General features: G+C 41.6%; 1 protein-coding gene across 1 annotated transcript in view; it reads left to right on the plus strand.

Annotated features, from left to right (window-relative positions):
- The window catches only part of LAMA1 (laminin subunit alpha 1), a 197,171-nt gene that overhangs the window by 92,675 nt on the left and 86,109 nt on the right, over nt 1-18,387 (plus strand). Inside the window, exons 21-29 of the mRNA XM_056521606.1 lie at nt 105-285; nt 1,016-1,152; nt 3,360-3,596; nt 6,400-6,543; nt 6,749-6,928; nt 8,193-8,378; nt 9,623-9,750; nt 11,486-11,606; nt 11,686-11,823. Coding sequence (XP_056377581.1) covers nt 105-285; nt 1,016-1,152; nt 3,360-3,596; nt 6,400-6,543; nt 6,749-6,928; nt 8,193-8,378; nt 9,623-9,750; nt 11,486-11,606; nt 11,686-11,823 — 1,452 coding nt within the window. The remainder of the gene's footprint in view (nt 1-104; nt 286-1,015; nt 1,153-3,359; nt 3,597-6,399; nt 6,544-6,748; nt 6,929-8,192; nt 8,379-9,622; nt 9,751-11,485; nt 11,607-11,685; nt 11,824-18,387) is intronic.

Consider the following 18,387-nt stretch of genomic DNA (forward strand, 5'->3'; position numbering starts at 1 on the left):
CAGTTAATAGTATAAGCATTTACTATACAGACTTTCAGCTTTAATGTTCGTGTATTTTCTGTCATGGTGTGTGTTAAATGTAATCTTCATTTTCTTTTCTCCAGCCCGGATTCTACGGCTTGACATCTGGTCTTGGATGTCTTCCATGTAACTGTAGCCAATCGGGTTCAATCTCTGAAGTGTGCAATGATGCAGGGCAGTGCCCATGTGTTGCTGGCGTGGCAGGGGATAAATGTGACATCTGTGCGTATGGGTTTTATGGATACAAGGATGGTGGCTGCACGCGTAAGTTTTATTAGACGTATATTAAAGTGAGTCCATTCATTGTAATGGTGTAATCCTGATTTTTATAGTATTTTTCCAGTCTGACCAGTGATGACAGCCAATATACAGTGATGATGTATTGACTCATGTTCATGTTATATATATTCACTACAAAAGGGACAATGGGGGAGATTTATCAAAACCTGTGCAGAGGAAGAGTGGTGCAGTTGCCCATAGCAACCAATCAGATTGCTTCTTTCATTTTCCACAGGCCTCTTTAGAGGCCTGTGGAAAATGAAAGAAGCAATCTGATTGGTTGCTATGGGCAACTGCACCACTCTTCCTCTGCACAGGTTTTGATAAATCTCCCCCGTTATGATTTCCATCCCTGGGATCATCCATTTTATGTGAAGGGCACCCGCTTAGGTTGGATTCACACATGTTGTTTTTGATGCGGTTTCTTTAGCTAGAACTGAGAATTAAATTTATAATAATGTAATTCTACTTCTGTTCTCTTTTTTTATCCATTGCTTTATTTGGCAAAAACAGCTGCATCAAAAGAGTGTGAATGCAGGCTTAGATTGTTTATCTTTACAACAAATACGATCCCGAGGGACATTTTAGAGGAATTATGTTGTAGCTTGAAACCAATTTTATAAGCTGTAGTCCCAGATGTATGCTCCATGTGATTTAGTCTATGTTATTTCTATAGCTCTGCATCAATGTTGGATCCATTTGTGTTTATCTCTAGCTTGCGAATGTGCGCACACACAAAACAACTGCAACCCAAGAACTGGCGAATGTATTTGCCCTCCAAACACCCATGGACCAAAGTGCGAATATTGTGATGCCAACTACTGGGGCCATGATCCTGAGCTTGGATGTTTGGTATGAAATGGAATCTGAACATTTCCATATTGTGATGTTTGTAGATATATATTTCTGCACTACGAGTGACATGTTACCTAATCTACTTGTATTTTATTTTAACTTTTTAGCAGTCTTAGGCTGGGTTCACATAGAATATTTAGGTAATTTTTTTTATCTAAAGCCGAGAGTGGGTTCAAAACAAAAAGAAACTTGCAAATCTTTTCATTATAGTCTTATTATGTTAGTTCCACTCTTGACTTGCGCTAAACATACTGACCAAAATTCTACGCATAGATGCATTTTGGTCTCGTGATTTTGTCACAAGGGTATGGTTCAACATGGGATGTCCCTCCTTCACATCTTCGGGAGTGTGTATGGTTATCTATTTCCTTACCAATCTAAAACCCTGGTTGCCCTGTATAGGGGAACTAAGCCATGAGTTATGCTCTTGGGTGATACTAAAGTGGCAGCCCAGGTAGAAGCCAAGAACATGATGGGCTCTTCCTATGTTTTAGCAAAGAACATCACCAGTCCTTGAAGTTGACAGAACTTCTAGCTTAGAAGGTTGACAAAAAGAGGTTGTTTGTCAAAAAGCATTTTTCTAATAAAAAAATGGGCAGACTGCCTGCTTAAACAAAAAAGCAAAAAAAAAAAACTGTACTTACCTCCCAGGCTCCACCACTGCCTCTAGTATCACTGCTCCCAGTCTCCACTGTACTTCACTTCCTGGTGCTGGAGGTCAATACATCAGAATGCTGCTCAGCTAATGATTGATTCAGTAACAGTGTCTCATGCTGATCCTAGTCACATTGCCGCTAAGCCTATCACTAGCCACAGCAGTGCCTCAGATAGTGATTGGTTGTGCAGCAATCTAACATATTGACTCCCAGCATCAGGAATTGCAGTTCACCAGAGATTGGGAGTAGCAATACTGGAGTGAGGGAATGTGGTAAAGTGTAGCATTGTTTTTTTTTATGAAAAACACTTTTCACCATACAACCCCTTTAAGTTGGCCTTTTTTTGAAGAGTGCCTTCAATGAGCAGCCTTCTTGTGAATGCTTTCTGTTTGGCACAGGTAGAGAAAGCACATACTTCGGCTTTCACTAAAAATAAGATGATTGTAATCTGCCAAGCTCCTGAAGATTGTTATTAGCATCTAAATAGTACTAAGGCCGTAGGAAATAGGAAGGATGCTGTATGGTTCCCTAGAGCAGGGTTTTCCAAATAGTGTTTCTCTAGCTGTTGCAAAACTACAACTCCTAGCATCCCTGGACAGCCAAAGGCTGTCCGGGCATGCTGGGGGTTGTAGTTTTGCAACAGCTAGAGACATACTGTTTGGGTAAACACTGACCTAGAGCAAAACTATTATTACCTTTCGCTAGCCTTACACATTTCTCTCTCAATTAACTATTCAAATGGTTAAAGGGGTACTCCAGTGGAAAACTTTTTTTTTTTTAAATCAACTGGTGCCAGAAAGTTAAACAGATTTGTAAATTACTTCTATTAAAAAATCTTAATCCTTCCAGTACTAATTAGCTGCTGAACACCACAGAGGAATTTCTTTTCTTTTTGGAACACAGAGCTCTCTGCTGACATCATGACCACAGTGCTCTCTGCTGACATCTCTGTTCATTTTAGGAACTGTCAAGAGTAGGAGAAAATCCCCATAGCAAACACATGCTGCTCTGGACAGTTCCTAAAATGGACAGAGATGTCAGCAAAGAGCACTGTGCTCGAGATGTCAGTAGAGAGCACTGTGTTCCAAAAAGAAAAGAATTTCCTCTGTAATATTCAGCAGCTAATAAGTACTGGAAGGATTACGATTTTTTAATAGAAGTAATTTACAAATCTGTTTAACTTTTTGGCACCAGTTCATAAAAAAAAAAAAAGTTTTCCACCGGAGTACCCCTTTAAGCTAGAAATAGGGAATTTTAGGAATAGATCAGGAAAAGAAACAAAGGCTTCCATGGGTAGTGATTTCTTAGTTGATCTTGATGTTCATATGGCAATGAATTTATGACCAGGAATGCACTTTATAACTGCTATAAATTCTCGTTTATAGACCACTTTTATAGTCCTATATTTTGGTCAGTGAATTACATTGAATATTTATAGTGAAAAACTGCTATAACTTTTTACTGTCACCTGTTTTATAAGTTAAAAATCCGAAACTGATGGCATAAGCACGCACGCAATGGAACTTACATCATACTGAATTCTTGTAGGAATGCAACTGCAGCAGGGAAGGGTCAAACCAGCTCCAATGTGACCTTACAACTGGCCAGTGCCCGTGCAGAAACGAGTTTGGTGGGCAGACATGCAATGCTTGTCTATTTGGATACAGAAAATACCCCAATTGTATTGCATGCGATTGTGATGCCAAGGGAACCCAATCTGCCTGGTGTGACGACGAACAGAAACTGTGCAGCTGTGAAGAAGAAACCGGGGCCTGTGCTTGCAAGGTTAGCAACTGTATATTGAGTGCAGAAGAACAATCCATAGACTAGTTTAGTGTCTGCACATGAATAATCGCAGCAATCTGAGCTATCTATATGTATTGACACTCAACTAGAGAAATGCTTGGTGAGACACTGCCATCTACTGGACTGGTTCTGTATTTGTTAGTCTCTTTTATTTGAACATTTTTTGTTATAACTGTTTATTTAGAAAACATTAAAAATATTTTCCAGACAAGTAAAGAGAAAATATGACTAGTTATATGTCATTAGAATAAGAAAGAACAAACATTTCAGAAAGAGTCCATTAAAAGGGTACTCCGCCCCAAAACATCTTATCCCCTATCAAAAGGATAGGGGATAAGATGTCTGATCACAGGGGTACCGCCACTGGGGACCCTCACGATCTCCGTGCTGCACCCGACGTTCGTGAGGGTCCCCGCCGCCATCAGGTTCACCGCCGGGGGCTCGTGCCGTCACGGCCACGCCCCGCTTGTGATGTCACAGCCACGCCCCCCTCAATGCAAGTCTATTGGAGGGGGCATGACGGCCATCACGTCCCCTCCCATAGACTTGCATTGAGGGGCATGGTGTGGCTGTGGCATCACGAGCTTCCGCCCTGCATCGCCAGTCATCCGGCATGGAATGAAGTTCGCTCCGTGCACCGGATGTCTGGGTAGTCGCAGCCAAGATTGCAGGGGGCCCCAGCGGTGGGTGGGACCCCCGCGATCAGACATCTTATCCCCTATCCTATGGATAGGGGATAAGATGTGTGGGGAGGAATACCCCTTTAAGGAGAGGATCTATTCAAAGATGAATGGCTTCTTGAATAGTCCATATTGATGTGCATAGTAGTTTTAAAGGGAAGCTGACATCAGTTTCACCCACATTGACCTGTTGGTACAAGTTTGTATATCAGGTGACACTGATAATAACTATTCTTACCTGTCCCCATTCCATTGTGCCATTCCTTGTTCAGGTGGCAGGCTTGGTGGGCATGTAGAGCTTTAGAAGCACGCTAACATCACTGCTGCTGCCTTTCCTCTGGGTCCGGCTGCTAGCAGGCTTGGGGAAGAAACAGCAGTGATGTCAGCGTGCCCCTAAAGCTCCACCAATGCACCAAGCCTGCCGTCTGGAAGTTGAAGAAAACGGACCAGCGGGGCTATGGATCGGGGACAGGTAAGTATTATCATCAGTGTCACCTGCACTACACAGCAGGTTGGTGGGAGTAAAACTGATGACAGTTTCCCTTTAATATGAACAAAATAAAACAATGTTATATTATGCTATATAAACAAAAGAAATGAACCAATAGAAATTAACAATAGAAATGTCTTCAACAGTTTGAATTATATATATATATATATATAGCTCCTATCGAAATATCTTTGAGTGTTCTCTTTTAACAAGAATGTGAATGGTTGATACCTCAAATATGTAACCCTAAAATGAAAAAGAGGAAAAGGAACCTTTATAGAAAGACATTAGGTATGTAGAAAAGAAAAAGAGAAGAAAGGGGTGTTTATAAAATAAGAAAAAAAAAAAAAGAAAATAAAAATAAATAAATAGAATTTGAGGTTGAAAAGTAAGAGAAAAATAATACAGAAGCTCACATGACTCTAAGGGTACATTCCCACACGGCGTATTTGCTGCGTATTTGCTGCTGCGTATTTTATTTTCTCTGTTGAAGTCAATGGGTAGGAAAATACGCAGCACCAAATACGCAGCAAATACGCAGCAAAATACGCCGTGTGGGAACGTACCCTAAACCTCTTGATATAAGTAATTCTCTTCTATAGCAATGTTTTATTACAAAAAAAAGTAGCTGACATCCCTCTTACCAGAAGTACATAACTTAAGGGGTTGACAATGGGTACAGTTTTAATATGTGTTAAATTTAGCATCATGGAAATTTTTCTAGACTTTTATCAGTCGTACTATTAAAGGGGTATTCCATAAATTTTTTTTTTTTTTTACTATGCTACAGGGGCTGTAAAGTTAGTGTAGTTCATAATATAGTGTCTGTACTTGCGTGTGACAGTTTTATCACAATTCTTATGTGATTTTTACCCCAATATTTATTTGTAACAGCATACAAAATGACTGCTGTCTCAGATTTTTGCCAGGTTGCAATGCGCCGAGACCTGACTCACTAGTCAGCTGATGACAGGGAGCCTGTCTGCTTCAATGGGTGGAGCGATCGCTTGGTGGGAGAGAGATCAATCTGCAACCAATGCAACAGCCAATTGAAAACCACAGGTCTTTTGAATGGATGCAGCTCATTTATGTTTCAATGTGGGGGAGGGAGGAAAATGGAATTATGGGATTTGTAGGGAAAAAAAAGAAAAGTCAAACAGGAAATACCAGTTCACTAAAAGCTAGCCACAGTGTTATGGTAATCTCACAACATAGCCATTTAGCCCCAAGACAAGCGCAGATCCTTCCTAAGCATGTCCATTACTGTCTGCCAGGTACGTACTAAAATCACCTTATGGTGGATAACCCCTTTAACATCCCAACAATGACATTTTATCACTGGAATGCTATAAAAGCCTCCATTCCAGTCATGATCCAATCTGCTGTATTACATTCTTTATAATTTAACCGGACTGATAGGAACTGTTCTATATATGTTGTCATCACTTGGCAACTGTTCACACAGTGGGATTACAGGTCTCATGAGCAGCATCCAATGTAATCACTTCTCATAGAGGAGAATGTTATGTATAATCTCTTCTCTTAAAGGAAAATGTTATAAATAATCTCTTCATTTACAGGAAAAAGTTATATATCGTATCTTCTCTTACAGGAAAATGTTCTTGGAAGTTATTGTAATGAATGTAAGAGTGGGACCTTCGCTCTCCGTACTGATAACCCTCTCGGTTGCTCTCCATGTTACTGTTCTGGGGTATCCCAGCTGTGTGCAGAGATTGAAGACTATGTGAACATCCCAGTGAGTCCCTCATTTATTATTTATTCTGAGCATTTGCTGTGGGGTCATATGAATGGCATAAAACACAACTACGGTGTTACGTTAGATATCAGATCATATTTAGATATACAGTAATGCAATGGAATAACATATACAAACATTTTCATGTACACTTACCTTTACCTAAGTCTCACTTTAATCTAAATATCATGTCAATTATTTTTAGATTTCACTTGTCCCGGACCAGTCCCTTCTCCGTGTGGTATCTCTGGGTAATATGAATGGGACTACAGATGGCGTGTTTTCTGAGGAGGTTGATATGCTACTAGATGCATTGGTCATAAAACAGATCCTGTTATCGGATACATTTTACTGGCAGTTACCCAAGCAGTTCCTTGGTGATAAGGTAAGTAAAGTGTCTTATGATTGTTCACTCAGTATCAGAACACTGTTAAAGGAGTACTCCACTGGAAAAAAAAAATTCAAATCAACTGATGACAGAAACTAAACAGATTTGTAAATTACTTCTATTAAAAAATCTTAATTCTTCTAGTACTTATCAGCTGCTGTATGCTCCACAGGAAGTTATTTTCTTTTTGAATTTCTTTTCAGTCTGACCACAGTGTTCTCCACTGACACCTCTGTCCATGTCAGGAACTGTCCACAGCAGGAGAGGTTTGCTATGGGGATTTGCTCCTACTCTGGACAATGCACAGAGTTGTCAGCAGAGAGCACTGTGGTCGGACAGAAAGAAAATTCAAAAAGAAAAGAACTTCCTGTGGAGCATACATCAGCTGATAAGTACTAGAGGGATTAAAGGGGTTATCCGGCGCTAAGCATCTTATCCCCTATCAAAAGGATAGGGGATAAGATGTTAGATCGCGGGGATCATGGTCACCACGCCCCCTCCCATAGACTTGCATTGAGGAGGGGGGGCGTGACGTCACAAGGGGGGTGGGGCCATGACATCAAGATATTCCGTCGTCTTCACCGCCCATCATCTGCCACAGAGCGATCCTTGTTCTGTGCAGCTGAAAAACGGGGGGTGCTCCCCAGTGGTGGGATCCCCGCCATCTAACATCTTATCCCCTATCCTTTTGATAGGGGATAAGATGTTTAGCACCAGAGTACCTCTTTAAGATTTTTTAATAGAAGAAATTTACAAATCTGTTTAACTTTTTTGCACCAGTTGATTTTAAAAATAATGTTTTCCAGCGGAGTACCCCTTTAAGTTGATATTATTGGGTAGGTTGTTAGTTATTATACTTTTGGCAAAATGATTAATTCATAGAATACATTAAGAGTCCATCATTGGACTAACTATATTTTCTGACTAATGCTTGAACAAATATTATTGTATGATTTGTATTCCTGTAACAATAGGCCTCTGTATCTAATGCTTATAAGACAATAGTGGCCTTGATATATGGATCCATATTTTTTCCTTTATTGTTTTATATGGAACAAATATAACTCCTTAGTAGAAAATGTAATCATTGATGCAAGTTTCTCTAATTTCTATATATATATATATAATATACATATATACAGTATGTTACAGTATACACTGATTCTTTCCCTTTCTCTCTGACTTTGAACTTGTGAATATCTGACATTTTATGTAGAGTAGATGTAATTTTGTATTTGCGTTCTGTTTTTCTTCCTGACAGCTATTGTCCTATGGAGGGGTGATGACATATGTTGTTACATATTACGCGCTCTCTGATTCTGGTCCTTCGGACTTGGAGCCACACATCGTAATGAGAGGTGGACACCTCAGAAAGATGACTATTTATATGGATAAACCAAATCCTGCTATTGGTATTAGGAGTGAGATGAAAATTCTAATGAGGGAGGTAAGAAGTATGAACAGTGTGACGTATAAGCATGGTTACTGTATCTAGAGTATCTTTTATTAGACAGCAGAGACTATTGACTTTTTAGGGTATATCTAGAAATCCCATTCTCAATTCCTGTATCGGTTTTCGGAATTCATTGTATCAAGATAACCATTTTCCATGTGTCCTACTTTGGAAAAAAGTAAAGAACCATTTTAGTTAGTAAAGGGCTATCATTTTTTATATCCGATCTACCCATTACTTTAAAGGTGATCTTTAGTGCTCTGAACTTTATCCCCTGTACGGGTTCCACGGCGTTCCGTCCCCGCATGACGCGACAGCAGACACGCCCCTACATGTGTCTCTACACATGCCGGCGCCCCCTTTCCTGTACATTGCCCCGGCCCTGTACAGGAGATCGCGGCGGCCCCAGCTCTCGGACCCCCCCCCCGCGATCTAAAACTTATCCCCTATCCTTCGAATAGGGGATAAAGTTCAGAGCACTACAGATCTCCTTTAATACATACTCGATGTTATATACCTTAGATATTAGAGATATTGGGGGAGATTTATCAAAACCTGTCCAGAGGAAAAGTTGCTCAGTTGCCCATGGAAACCAATCAAATTGCTTCTTTAATTTTTCAGAGGCCTTTTAAAAAATGAAAGAAGCAAACTGATTGGTTGCTATGGGCAACTCAGCAACTTTTTCTCTGGACAGGTTTTGATAAATCTCCCCCATTGTTGCATTGCAGTAGTGTTGATCGGGTGCTCTGAGACTGCCTCTGTTTTTAATAATCTAAAAGAGAAAGGAGCAGCGCTCCATAGCGTAAAACAATACCAGAGGTTGGGTAAGGCTCTAATGAATCACGGCCACTTACCCAGTATAGTTGTGTAGTTCATACACAACAATGATGAGCGTATATTTAGATATCTGAGCGTATATTTAGAATGAGCGTATATTTAGTCTGTCTACAGCCCTCAAGCTTTTCAATTCAGCAATCGAATGGTGTAGGCTTCCATGTGGTTAGCGGCAAGATTCAAGTGGTGTTGACGGACCCACATCAGACACAGTGGGAAGCATGAAAGGGATCTATTTACCAAGATGCAACGCGTTTCGCTGCGCATGCGCAGCGAAACGCGTTGCATCTTGGTAGATAAATACCTTTTATGGTTCCTGCTGTGTCTGATCTGTTTTTAATAGACCTATCACCAAAAGCATAGATCATAACTGTGTTTTTTCTTTTTTTTTTTTTTTACTGCAGGATAATTGGAAATATCATAACTCTGTGTCTGAAAACTCAGTTACAAGGAAAGATTTCATGTCTGTTCTCAGCCACATCGATTACATTCTTATCAAGGCCTCATATGGCTATGGGGTACAACAGAGCAGGTATGACTGTGATATGCAGCAGGTACAGTACTCTACTTACCATATGTTCTATTCTCTGACAGGCTTTATATTGTAACCTTAGCAATACAATCATAACATCACCAAAACCATTTTTTTTTATCCTTTTGCATAAATAAATGTGCTAGTAATAGAATAATGTAGATCAATAAGGCTATGAAATCTGGAACCATTTGCCCTCTGAGCTGCAACCTTCTTTTAGCCTGTAAAATGTATGAAACAGTAAAGATGGTCGGCACTACCATCTTCTGTTCTATGACTGTGGTATTTCGGGGAAAGCTGGAAGCACTGGGTATGAAGGTAGGTGGTGCTCTGGCAGAACTCCAGACCGGAGAAATATTGCAAGAAGATAGGAAATACCGTAATCATCGGCAACTCACCAGGTCTTCTTATTTCTTCTTTATTGAATAAACATACTCACATATATGGACAGTACATGTCGGGGAGGGACACAATGGGGGGGTACAAGAAGACTTGTGACTGCAGGTAAATGTTGCAGATGTGGGGCAGGACACACACGGCTAGCAGAGATGAGGGAAACTACAGTAACCTCAGCTGACATTAAGTCTAATGGATCGCTCGTCGATTAGTTTAGTCTGCCCAAATTAGATCTGTTTGCAAAGTAATTTAGTTTAGTGGAAAACTATTTTTTTTAAATCAACTGGTGCCAAAAGGTAAACAGATTTGTAAATTACTTCTATTTAGAAATCTTAATTCTTCCAATACGTATCAGCTGCTGTTTACTAAAGAGGAAGTTCTTTTCTTTTTGAATTTCTTTTCTGTCTGACCACAGTGCTCTCTGCTGGCACCTGTGTCCATGTCAGGAACTGTCCAGAGCAGAATAGGTTAGCTAGGAGGATTTGCTCCTTCTCTGGACGGTTCCTGACAAAGACAGAGGTGTCAGAAGAGAGCACTGTGGTCAGACATAAAATAAATTAAAAAAGAAAAGAACTTCCTGTGGAGCATACAGCAGCTGATAAGTACTGGAAGGATTGATATTTTGAAATAGAAGTAATTTACAAAGCTGTATAACGTTCTAGGACCAGTTGATTTAAAAAATAAAAATGTTTTCCACCGGCACCTCAGATGGCCGTCCTGGACTTTTCTTTGTTAACTGGTGCTCTTTGAAAGCTGAGTTATTTTCCCAGACTTAATTAATCGATGGCTGATCCATAAGATTGGCCGAGGTTACTCTTCCTTCACCCACCTCTGACTGATTGTCCTGTATGCCTGCTGTGACTAAGGGTATATTTAACCTGGTAAATTTGTCACAGAAGTTTTAACAACTAAAAAGCAGCTCTGTCAAGTGAGGTAAAAGAGTGTCTGAAAAGTGTCTAAGGGTGCGTTCACACACTAGTAACTGGCAGCGGGAAACCCACTGCGAGTTACGCTACCATACATTTAAATGGGTACGCGAACAGTCCGCAAATCTGACACTATTGCGGACTGTCTGTGGACCCATTTAAATCAATGGCAGCGTAACTTGCAGCGGGATTCCCACAGCAGGAAACCCACTGCTAGTAATAGCGTGTGAGCGCACCCTTAAACAGATGAGAAAAGTGGTCATACAAGATCCCCCCCAGTGTCTGCTCAGCCGACTTTAGTAGGAGCCATGAGAACAGGGGAGTGCAGGATACACAACACTAAAAGCCCCAACAGCTTCATAATGATATTTTTACAACCCCCCAAAATATTTATTTTATTTTATTATTAATAGGATTTCAAATATCTCAATGGACATTGCTGTGGAAGCAGCAGAGATGCATTCTGGCCGAGAGCATGCTCCTCTTATTGAGATTTGTGAATGTCCTCCAGGATATTCCGGACTCTCATGTCAGGTAATTTGTAGAAATTTTTTATTACTTTATGTGAAATTGTTATGCTCCGTATAAGAACCTTTATCTTTTCAATTCTCAGGAGTGTGCACCTGGTTACTACAGAGAGCAAGTGATAGAAGTAAATGTGCTCAAGTCTTACCCATACATTGCCCCCTGTGTACCCTGCCAGTGCAGTAACCACAGTGAGATTTGTGATCCCCACACTGGAGAATGCATGGTAAGTTTCATGGTTTGTAAACCCTTTAAGATCACTAGACAACAGCCGTGAGCACCATCAATCTGATCGTGGGGGACCCCCGTGATCTTGGCTGCGGTACCCCAGACATCCGGTGCACGGAGCAAACTTCTCTCTGTGCCAGATGACTGGCCATGTAGGGCGGAGGCTTGTGACATCACAGCCACGCCCCACTCATGACACCACGCCCCCTCCCATAAACTTGCATTGAGGAGGGTGTAGCCGTGACAACACGAGCCTCTTGCGCTCCTGCACTGCACCCAACACATCCTTTGGGGATAAGATGTCTAAGGGTGGAGTACCCCTTTAAGTTAAGAAAGAAGAGCAGCAGATCTGAGACACACAAAATAAAAGTGAATATTGAGATGAAATTCTTCAGTGCAAAATATTTTTTTTAAACACTTTATAAACCTAGAAGGATAAACACACAGGTTTAAGGATCTTTACATCATCTTGCAGGCATATAAAGAACAGAAATGACTTCATGGACCGATCACCAATCCAGCATATACTTACATGATACTAGGAAGCTTAATATTTGGGCTTCTGTTTCACAGTGTTCTCACAATCTACAGTGTTCTTAGCTGTGCCTAAGTGAAAGGAATGTGGACATTGTAGTCGCTACTGAATTATTTGCCATTACTAACTAGTGGCCTATCAAGGACATAGATTACCCATCATATCAGCCTATTGAACCCTGGAATTTTATTGAAAAATCAGGGGGGGGGTTATTAGGAGCCTTGTATTCATATTCTCCCCCAACATCATTAACACTCTCTCAGCCGCATTTTCACACCCAATTTTGCAAAAATTCACACCCACGTGGCTATTTGTCAGTATACATGTTGCAGGTATTATGTGGCACGGATGTGTTTTTCATCAGTCGAAAGGCTTTCTGAGGGTGTATCCACACATACAGTATCCTGTGCATATTTAATGCACAGGATTTAAAGCTGCAGATTTAATGCTGCATTTAACCTTTTAGTTTACATTGAAATCTACAACTTGAAATTCACAGCTTAAAATCCTGCACATCAAATATGCGCAGAATAATGTATGTGTGAATAGACCCAAAATATAACAATCACTAGGTGTCCACATAAAAGAGTGTAACTAAATCATGTTTTTGTGAAAACAATATCACACCATGGCTGACATTTATCATTGTCTTTAGACTGTTTATTGTGTCTAGAAAAGGCACAAAAAAGGCGCAGGGTTTATTTGTGCCTTTTTTGCACCTTTTGGTTTACACATTTCTGCTGATTTAGAGTTGCAATTTACAGATTTTGGCAATACACATGATATGGAAGGGTTTTATGAACTGCGCCTTTTTGTGAAAAGGCGCAAAAAAGGCGCAAAGCCACTGAAAAGTCTCTAAAACTACACCAGCCCAGACTTAGCTTAGCTTCTTGGTGTATGTGAAGAGAGAAATTTCAGAAAATGTGACCTGCACAAAATTTATCAAATGCTCTCTGACCATTTAATAAATTTGGTTCTCCTACACATTACCAGCAAAAAGGTGTAAAAAATGCTTCACTCACACTACAAGGATAAATGCCCGTGAGTCTCAGAGTTTGTATACTGTCAAAATTATAACTGTATACTGGTAACACACCCTGAATAAGGCCTTGAAGAAATACATGAAATTAACTCATAACTGGACACATTTTAAGGTAAAAGGGCTTGTTCACACTATGGACATTTCATGCAGAGTTCGTTTGAAACAGCCTCCCATTGATCTCAATGGGATTCTGCTGTTCTGTTCACACAGAAGTCCCCGCAAGTTAAAGGGGTTATCCAGGAAAACACTTTTTTTTATGTATCAACTGGCTCCAGAAAGTTAAACAGATTTGTAAATTACTTCTATAAAAAATATGAATCCTTTCAGTACTTATGAGCTGCTGAAGTTGAGTTATTCTTTTCTGTCTAAGTGCTCTCTGATGACACCTGTCTCGGGTTCCGCCCAGTTTAGAAGCAAATCCCCATAGCAAACCTCTTCTACTCTGTGCAGTTCCCGAGACAAGCAGAGATGTCAACAGAGAGCACTGTTGCCAGACAGAAAAGAACAACTCAACTTCAGCAGATGATAATTATTGAAAGGATTAAGATTTTTTAATAGAAGTAATTTACAAATCTGTTTAACTTTTTGGAACCAGTTGAAAAAAAAAAAAAAAAAGCATTTTTCCTGGAATACCCCTTTAAGAAAGGTCCAGATAGGCCCTGTCTGTCAGTGGGATAGCCTTGATGTCTGCGGCAGATTGCCATGGACATAAGCAGCAAATCCGGATCATTTCTGCTCCATGCAGGAAGATTGTGGATCCACTGTGGAAATTCCTCACTGAATTTCCACAGTATGAACAGACCCTAAGTCATAACCTACATTGGGGGGCATTTACTAATCTTTTACTATGTAGTCTGGTTTTTACCCTGTTTTTTTCTACTTCATTTTTGACTATGTGCGACAAATTTACTAAATTGTTGCACGGCATTAATAAATTTGGCACACATAGGCAAAAGTGGGAAATTTACTTCATGTAGTAGAAAAAATAGTCTGTTCCTTTTTCCTGCTGTCTGAATAGGTTTGGCTGCTAGGTTTCCTTCTGGATCTTTTGTTTTTGAGTTTTTTTTTAGCTTTTTCACCACATCTAAATAATTCAATAACTACAGTGGTCCCTCAAGTTACAATATTAATTGGTTCCAGGAAAACCATTGTAAGTTGAAACCATTGTATGTTGAGACCATAACTCTATGGAAACAGGGTAGTTGGTTCTAAAGGCACCAAAATGTCATCCAAAATAGGAAAAAGTGACAAAGAAAAATAAGTAGATAACTGATATAGATAAAGCAAATCCTTACATATAAAAGTAATAAAGATCTGCTGGGAGCTGTAAATTACTGTCTATGTCAGTGTTTCCCAAGCAGGGAGCCTCCAGCTGTTGCAAAACTATAACTCCCAGCATGCCTGGACAGCCAAAGGCTGTCCGGGCATGCTGGGAGTTGTAGTTTTGCAAAAAATGGGGCCACCCTGCTTGGCAAACACTGGTCTATGTAGAGGACAGGAGCTCCTTCAGGGGTCCTGTACAGTACAGGCAATGTCCAAAACAAGTAATGGAGTTGCCCTCACCTGGTGTCCAAAAGAGCAGCTAACCCTGATACAGGTAAAGTGTACAGAACATGTAATACCAGTCAGTGCATACACTTCAGTAATACAGGGGTTTTACCAGTGAATGCCCATTTTGATTGGTTGGTTCTTCCAGCCATTGACACGTTTTACAGATCTGGACTGTCTGTAGCATTGTATGTTGAGTCTGGTTTCAACTTACGATGGTCCAGAAAAAACCATTGTATGTTGAAACTATTGTATGTTGAGGCCATTGTAAGTTGAGGGATCACTGTAAATTGTAGTCATGGCTCAGAAGTGGTAAACGGCGTTTAGTGTGTGTGTGTGTGTGTGTGTTTATTACATTTTTTTAACACAGTTTTTTTCTCCCTAAATGTACTTACACTTTTTTTTTTTTTGGTTACTTCTTCTACAGATCTGTGTATCCTGTGGACTCCTTCGGATTCGGTGGACTACTTCGATGACCAGCGTTTTTCTTTGCTTGATGTTAATAAAATGGTTAACGAGGGCTTGTGGGGGAGTGTTTTTTGTAATAAATTTTTTTTAAAACCTGTTGTGTTTTATTTTTATTTTACTTTACTAGACAGGCTTAGTAGTGGAAGCTGTCTTATAGACTGAGTCCATTACTAAGCCGGGCTTAGCGTTAGCCACAAAAACAGCTAGCGCTAACCCCCAATTATTACCCCGGTACCCAACACCACAGGGGTGCCGGTAAGAGCCGGTACCAACAGGCCCGGAGCGTCAAAAATGGCGCTCCTGGGCCTAGGCGGTAACAGGCTGGCGTTATTTAGGTTGGGGAGGGCCAGTAACAATGGTCCTCGCCCACCCTGGTAACGTCAGGCTGTTACTGTTTGGTTGGTATTTGGTTGAGAATAAAAATAGGGGGACCCTATGCGTTTTTTTAATATATTTAATTATTTATTTAAAAAAAAAAAAAACGCATAGGGTCCCCCCTATTTTCATTCTCAGCCAAATACCAACCAAACAGTAACAGCCTGACGTTCCCAGGGTGGGCGAGGACCATTGTTACTGGCCCTCCCCAGCCTAAATAACACCAGCCTGTTACCGCCTAGGCCCAGGAGCGCCATTTTTGATGCTCCAGGCCTGTTGGTACCGGCTCTTCCCGGCACCCCTGTGGCGTTGGGTACCGGGGTAATAATAGGGGGTTAGCACTAGCTGTTTTTGTGGCTAATGCTAAGCCCAGGTTAGTAATGGACTCTGTCTATAAGACAGCTTCCACTACTAAGCCTGTCTAGTAAAGTAAGAAAAAAACACAACAGGTTTTAAAAAATTTTTATTACAAAAAACACTCCCCCACAAGCCCTCGTTAACCATTTTATTAAAATCAAACAAAGAAAAACGCTGGTCATCGAAGTAGTCCACCGAATCCGAAGGAGTCCACAGGATAAACGGATCTGAAATGAGAAGAAAACAAAAAAAATGGGTTAGTACATTTATTATCACCTGCTCACACATCTCCCGCCCCGAACGACTACAACTGCCAGCATGCCCTTACAGTAAGGACATGCTGGGAGTTGTAGTTGTGTGGTGCAGGAGATGTGTGAGCAGGTGATAATAAATGTGACAAGCTTGTCCCCTGCCCCCAGCTGCAGGACTACAACTCCCAGCATGCCCTTACAGTAAGGTGGGGCGGAGGCCGGGCACAGTGTTTCCCAACCTGGGACTTGTAGTTTTGCAACATCTGGAGGCACCCTGGTTGGGAAACACTGTTTTAGGCCAGTGTTTCCCAACCAGGGTGCCTCCAGATGTTGCAAGACTACAACTCCCAGCATGCCTGGACAGCCTTTGACTGTCCAGGCATGCTGGGAGTTGTAGTTTTGCAACATCTGGAGGCAACCTGGCTGGGAAACACTGGCCTAAAACAGTGTTTCCCAACCAGGGTGCCTCCAGATGTTGCAAAACTACAACTCCCAGCATGCCCGGACAGCCAATGGCTGTCCAGGCATGCTGGGAGTTGTAGTCTTGCAACATCTGGAGGCACCCTGGTTGGGAAACACTGTTTTAGGCCAGTGTTTCCCAGCAAGGGTGCCTCCAGCTGTTGCAAAACTACAACTCCCAGCATGCCCGGACAGCCAAAGGGTGTCCAGGCATGCTGGGAGTTGTAGTCTTGCAACATTTGGAGGCACCCTGGTTGGGAAGCTTGCGCAACTTACCGGCTTCCGTAGGATCCAGCGCTGCACGACACTGCCGCGCGACAGTGCCGCGCGACGATCTCCGTCAGCGATCGTCGCTGGAGCCTCGGAAGGGTAAGTGAACGTCTTCGCCGGTCCCCTTCAGCTGTTTAGTTTTGCAACAGCTGGAGGACTACAGTTTACAGACCACACACCAGTGGTCTGCAAACTGTGGCCCTCCAGCTGTTGCAAAACTACAACACCCAGCATGCCCTGACAGCCAAAGCCTATGGCTCTCAGGGCAGGAGCCCGGGCTGACATTACAGTGCAGCCGCCCGGGCTCCTCATACGGTCTCCCCGCTACCCCCCTTGTCTCCCGCCCGGGCTCCTCATACGGCCTCCCCGCTACCCCCCCCCCCCCCTTGTCTCCCGCCCGCGCCGCTCAGCTCCCGCTGCTACAAGACTACAACTCCCAGCGTGTCCTCACTGTAAGGCCATGCTGGGACTTGTAGTCTTGCAACAGCAGACAGATGGGAGTTGTGTGGCGCTGGCAGGTGAGAGGGGGGGGGATGTAAATCACTGCAGTGTCCCGGTAGCGCAGTGAGGGTAGCGGGGAGAAAGTATGTCGGAGCCCGGGCGGCAGTAGCTTTTCCTGCTCCATGTTGGAGCTGGAGTAAATTTAGTCAATTTTTATGGCCGTTGCGACAGTTTATTGCGCAACTGCGACTGTCTCAGTTAATAAATTCCTGACCACTGCAAGTAAAAACTGAAAACTTGCGTAAATTAAGCGGGAAATTTTTTTTTGACTTTCTAGCTCTTGCTAGGGAAAGTCGCACAATTTATAGGGTAGGCGCAATTGCGACAATTTTGCGCCAAAAATAGTCAGAAAAAAATGACTAAACCCCTTAGTAAATGCCCCCCATTGTGTTTCCAGTACTAAGAGTTGGTGCAGTAAGAACATTTTGCAATAGTAAATAGAAAGTACAGTCTGTATTAGGTCAAAAACCCATTTACTTATACACTCATTACCTTTGTGTAAAGGACATTCGGTAACAGGTTACAAAACCTTGGGGGAAACCATTTGGTTCTACCAGTGTCATACTTTTTGATAGTTTACAAGTAAGAACACTTTTTCTATGTAGTACAGGGTGAACCTGAACTGAAAACTCAATCAAACTGGCAAAAAAAATAAAAAAAATAAAGTGTAATTAAAAAAATGCTACTACTAGTCAGTGAAAGAAGGAAAATGTCCAGCGCACACACGTGTAAAGGAACTTCTTGTTATGGCAACCG

Source organism: Hyla sarda, chromosome 5 (genome assembly GCF_029499605.1).
Source record: "Hyla sarda isolate aHylSar1 chromosome 5, aHylSar1.hap1, whole genome shotgun sequence".
Lineage (NCBI taxonomy): Eukaryota > Metazoa > Chordata > Amphibia > Anura > Hylidae > Hyla > Hyla sarda.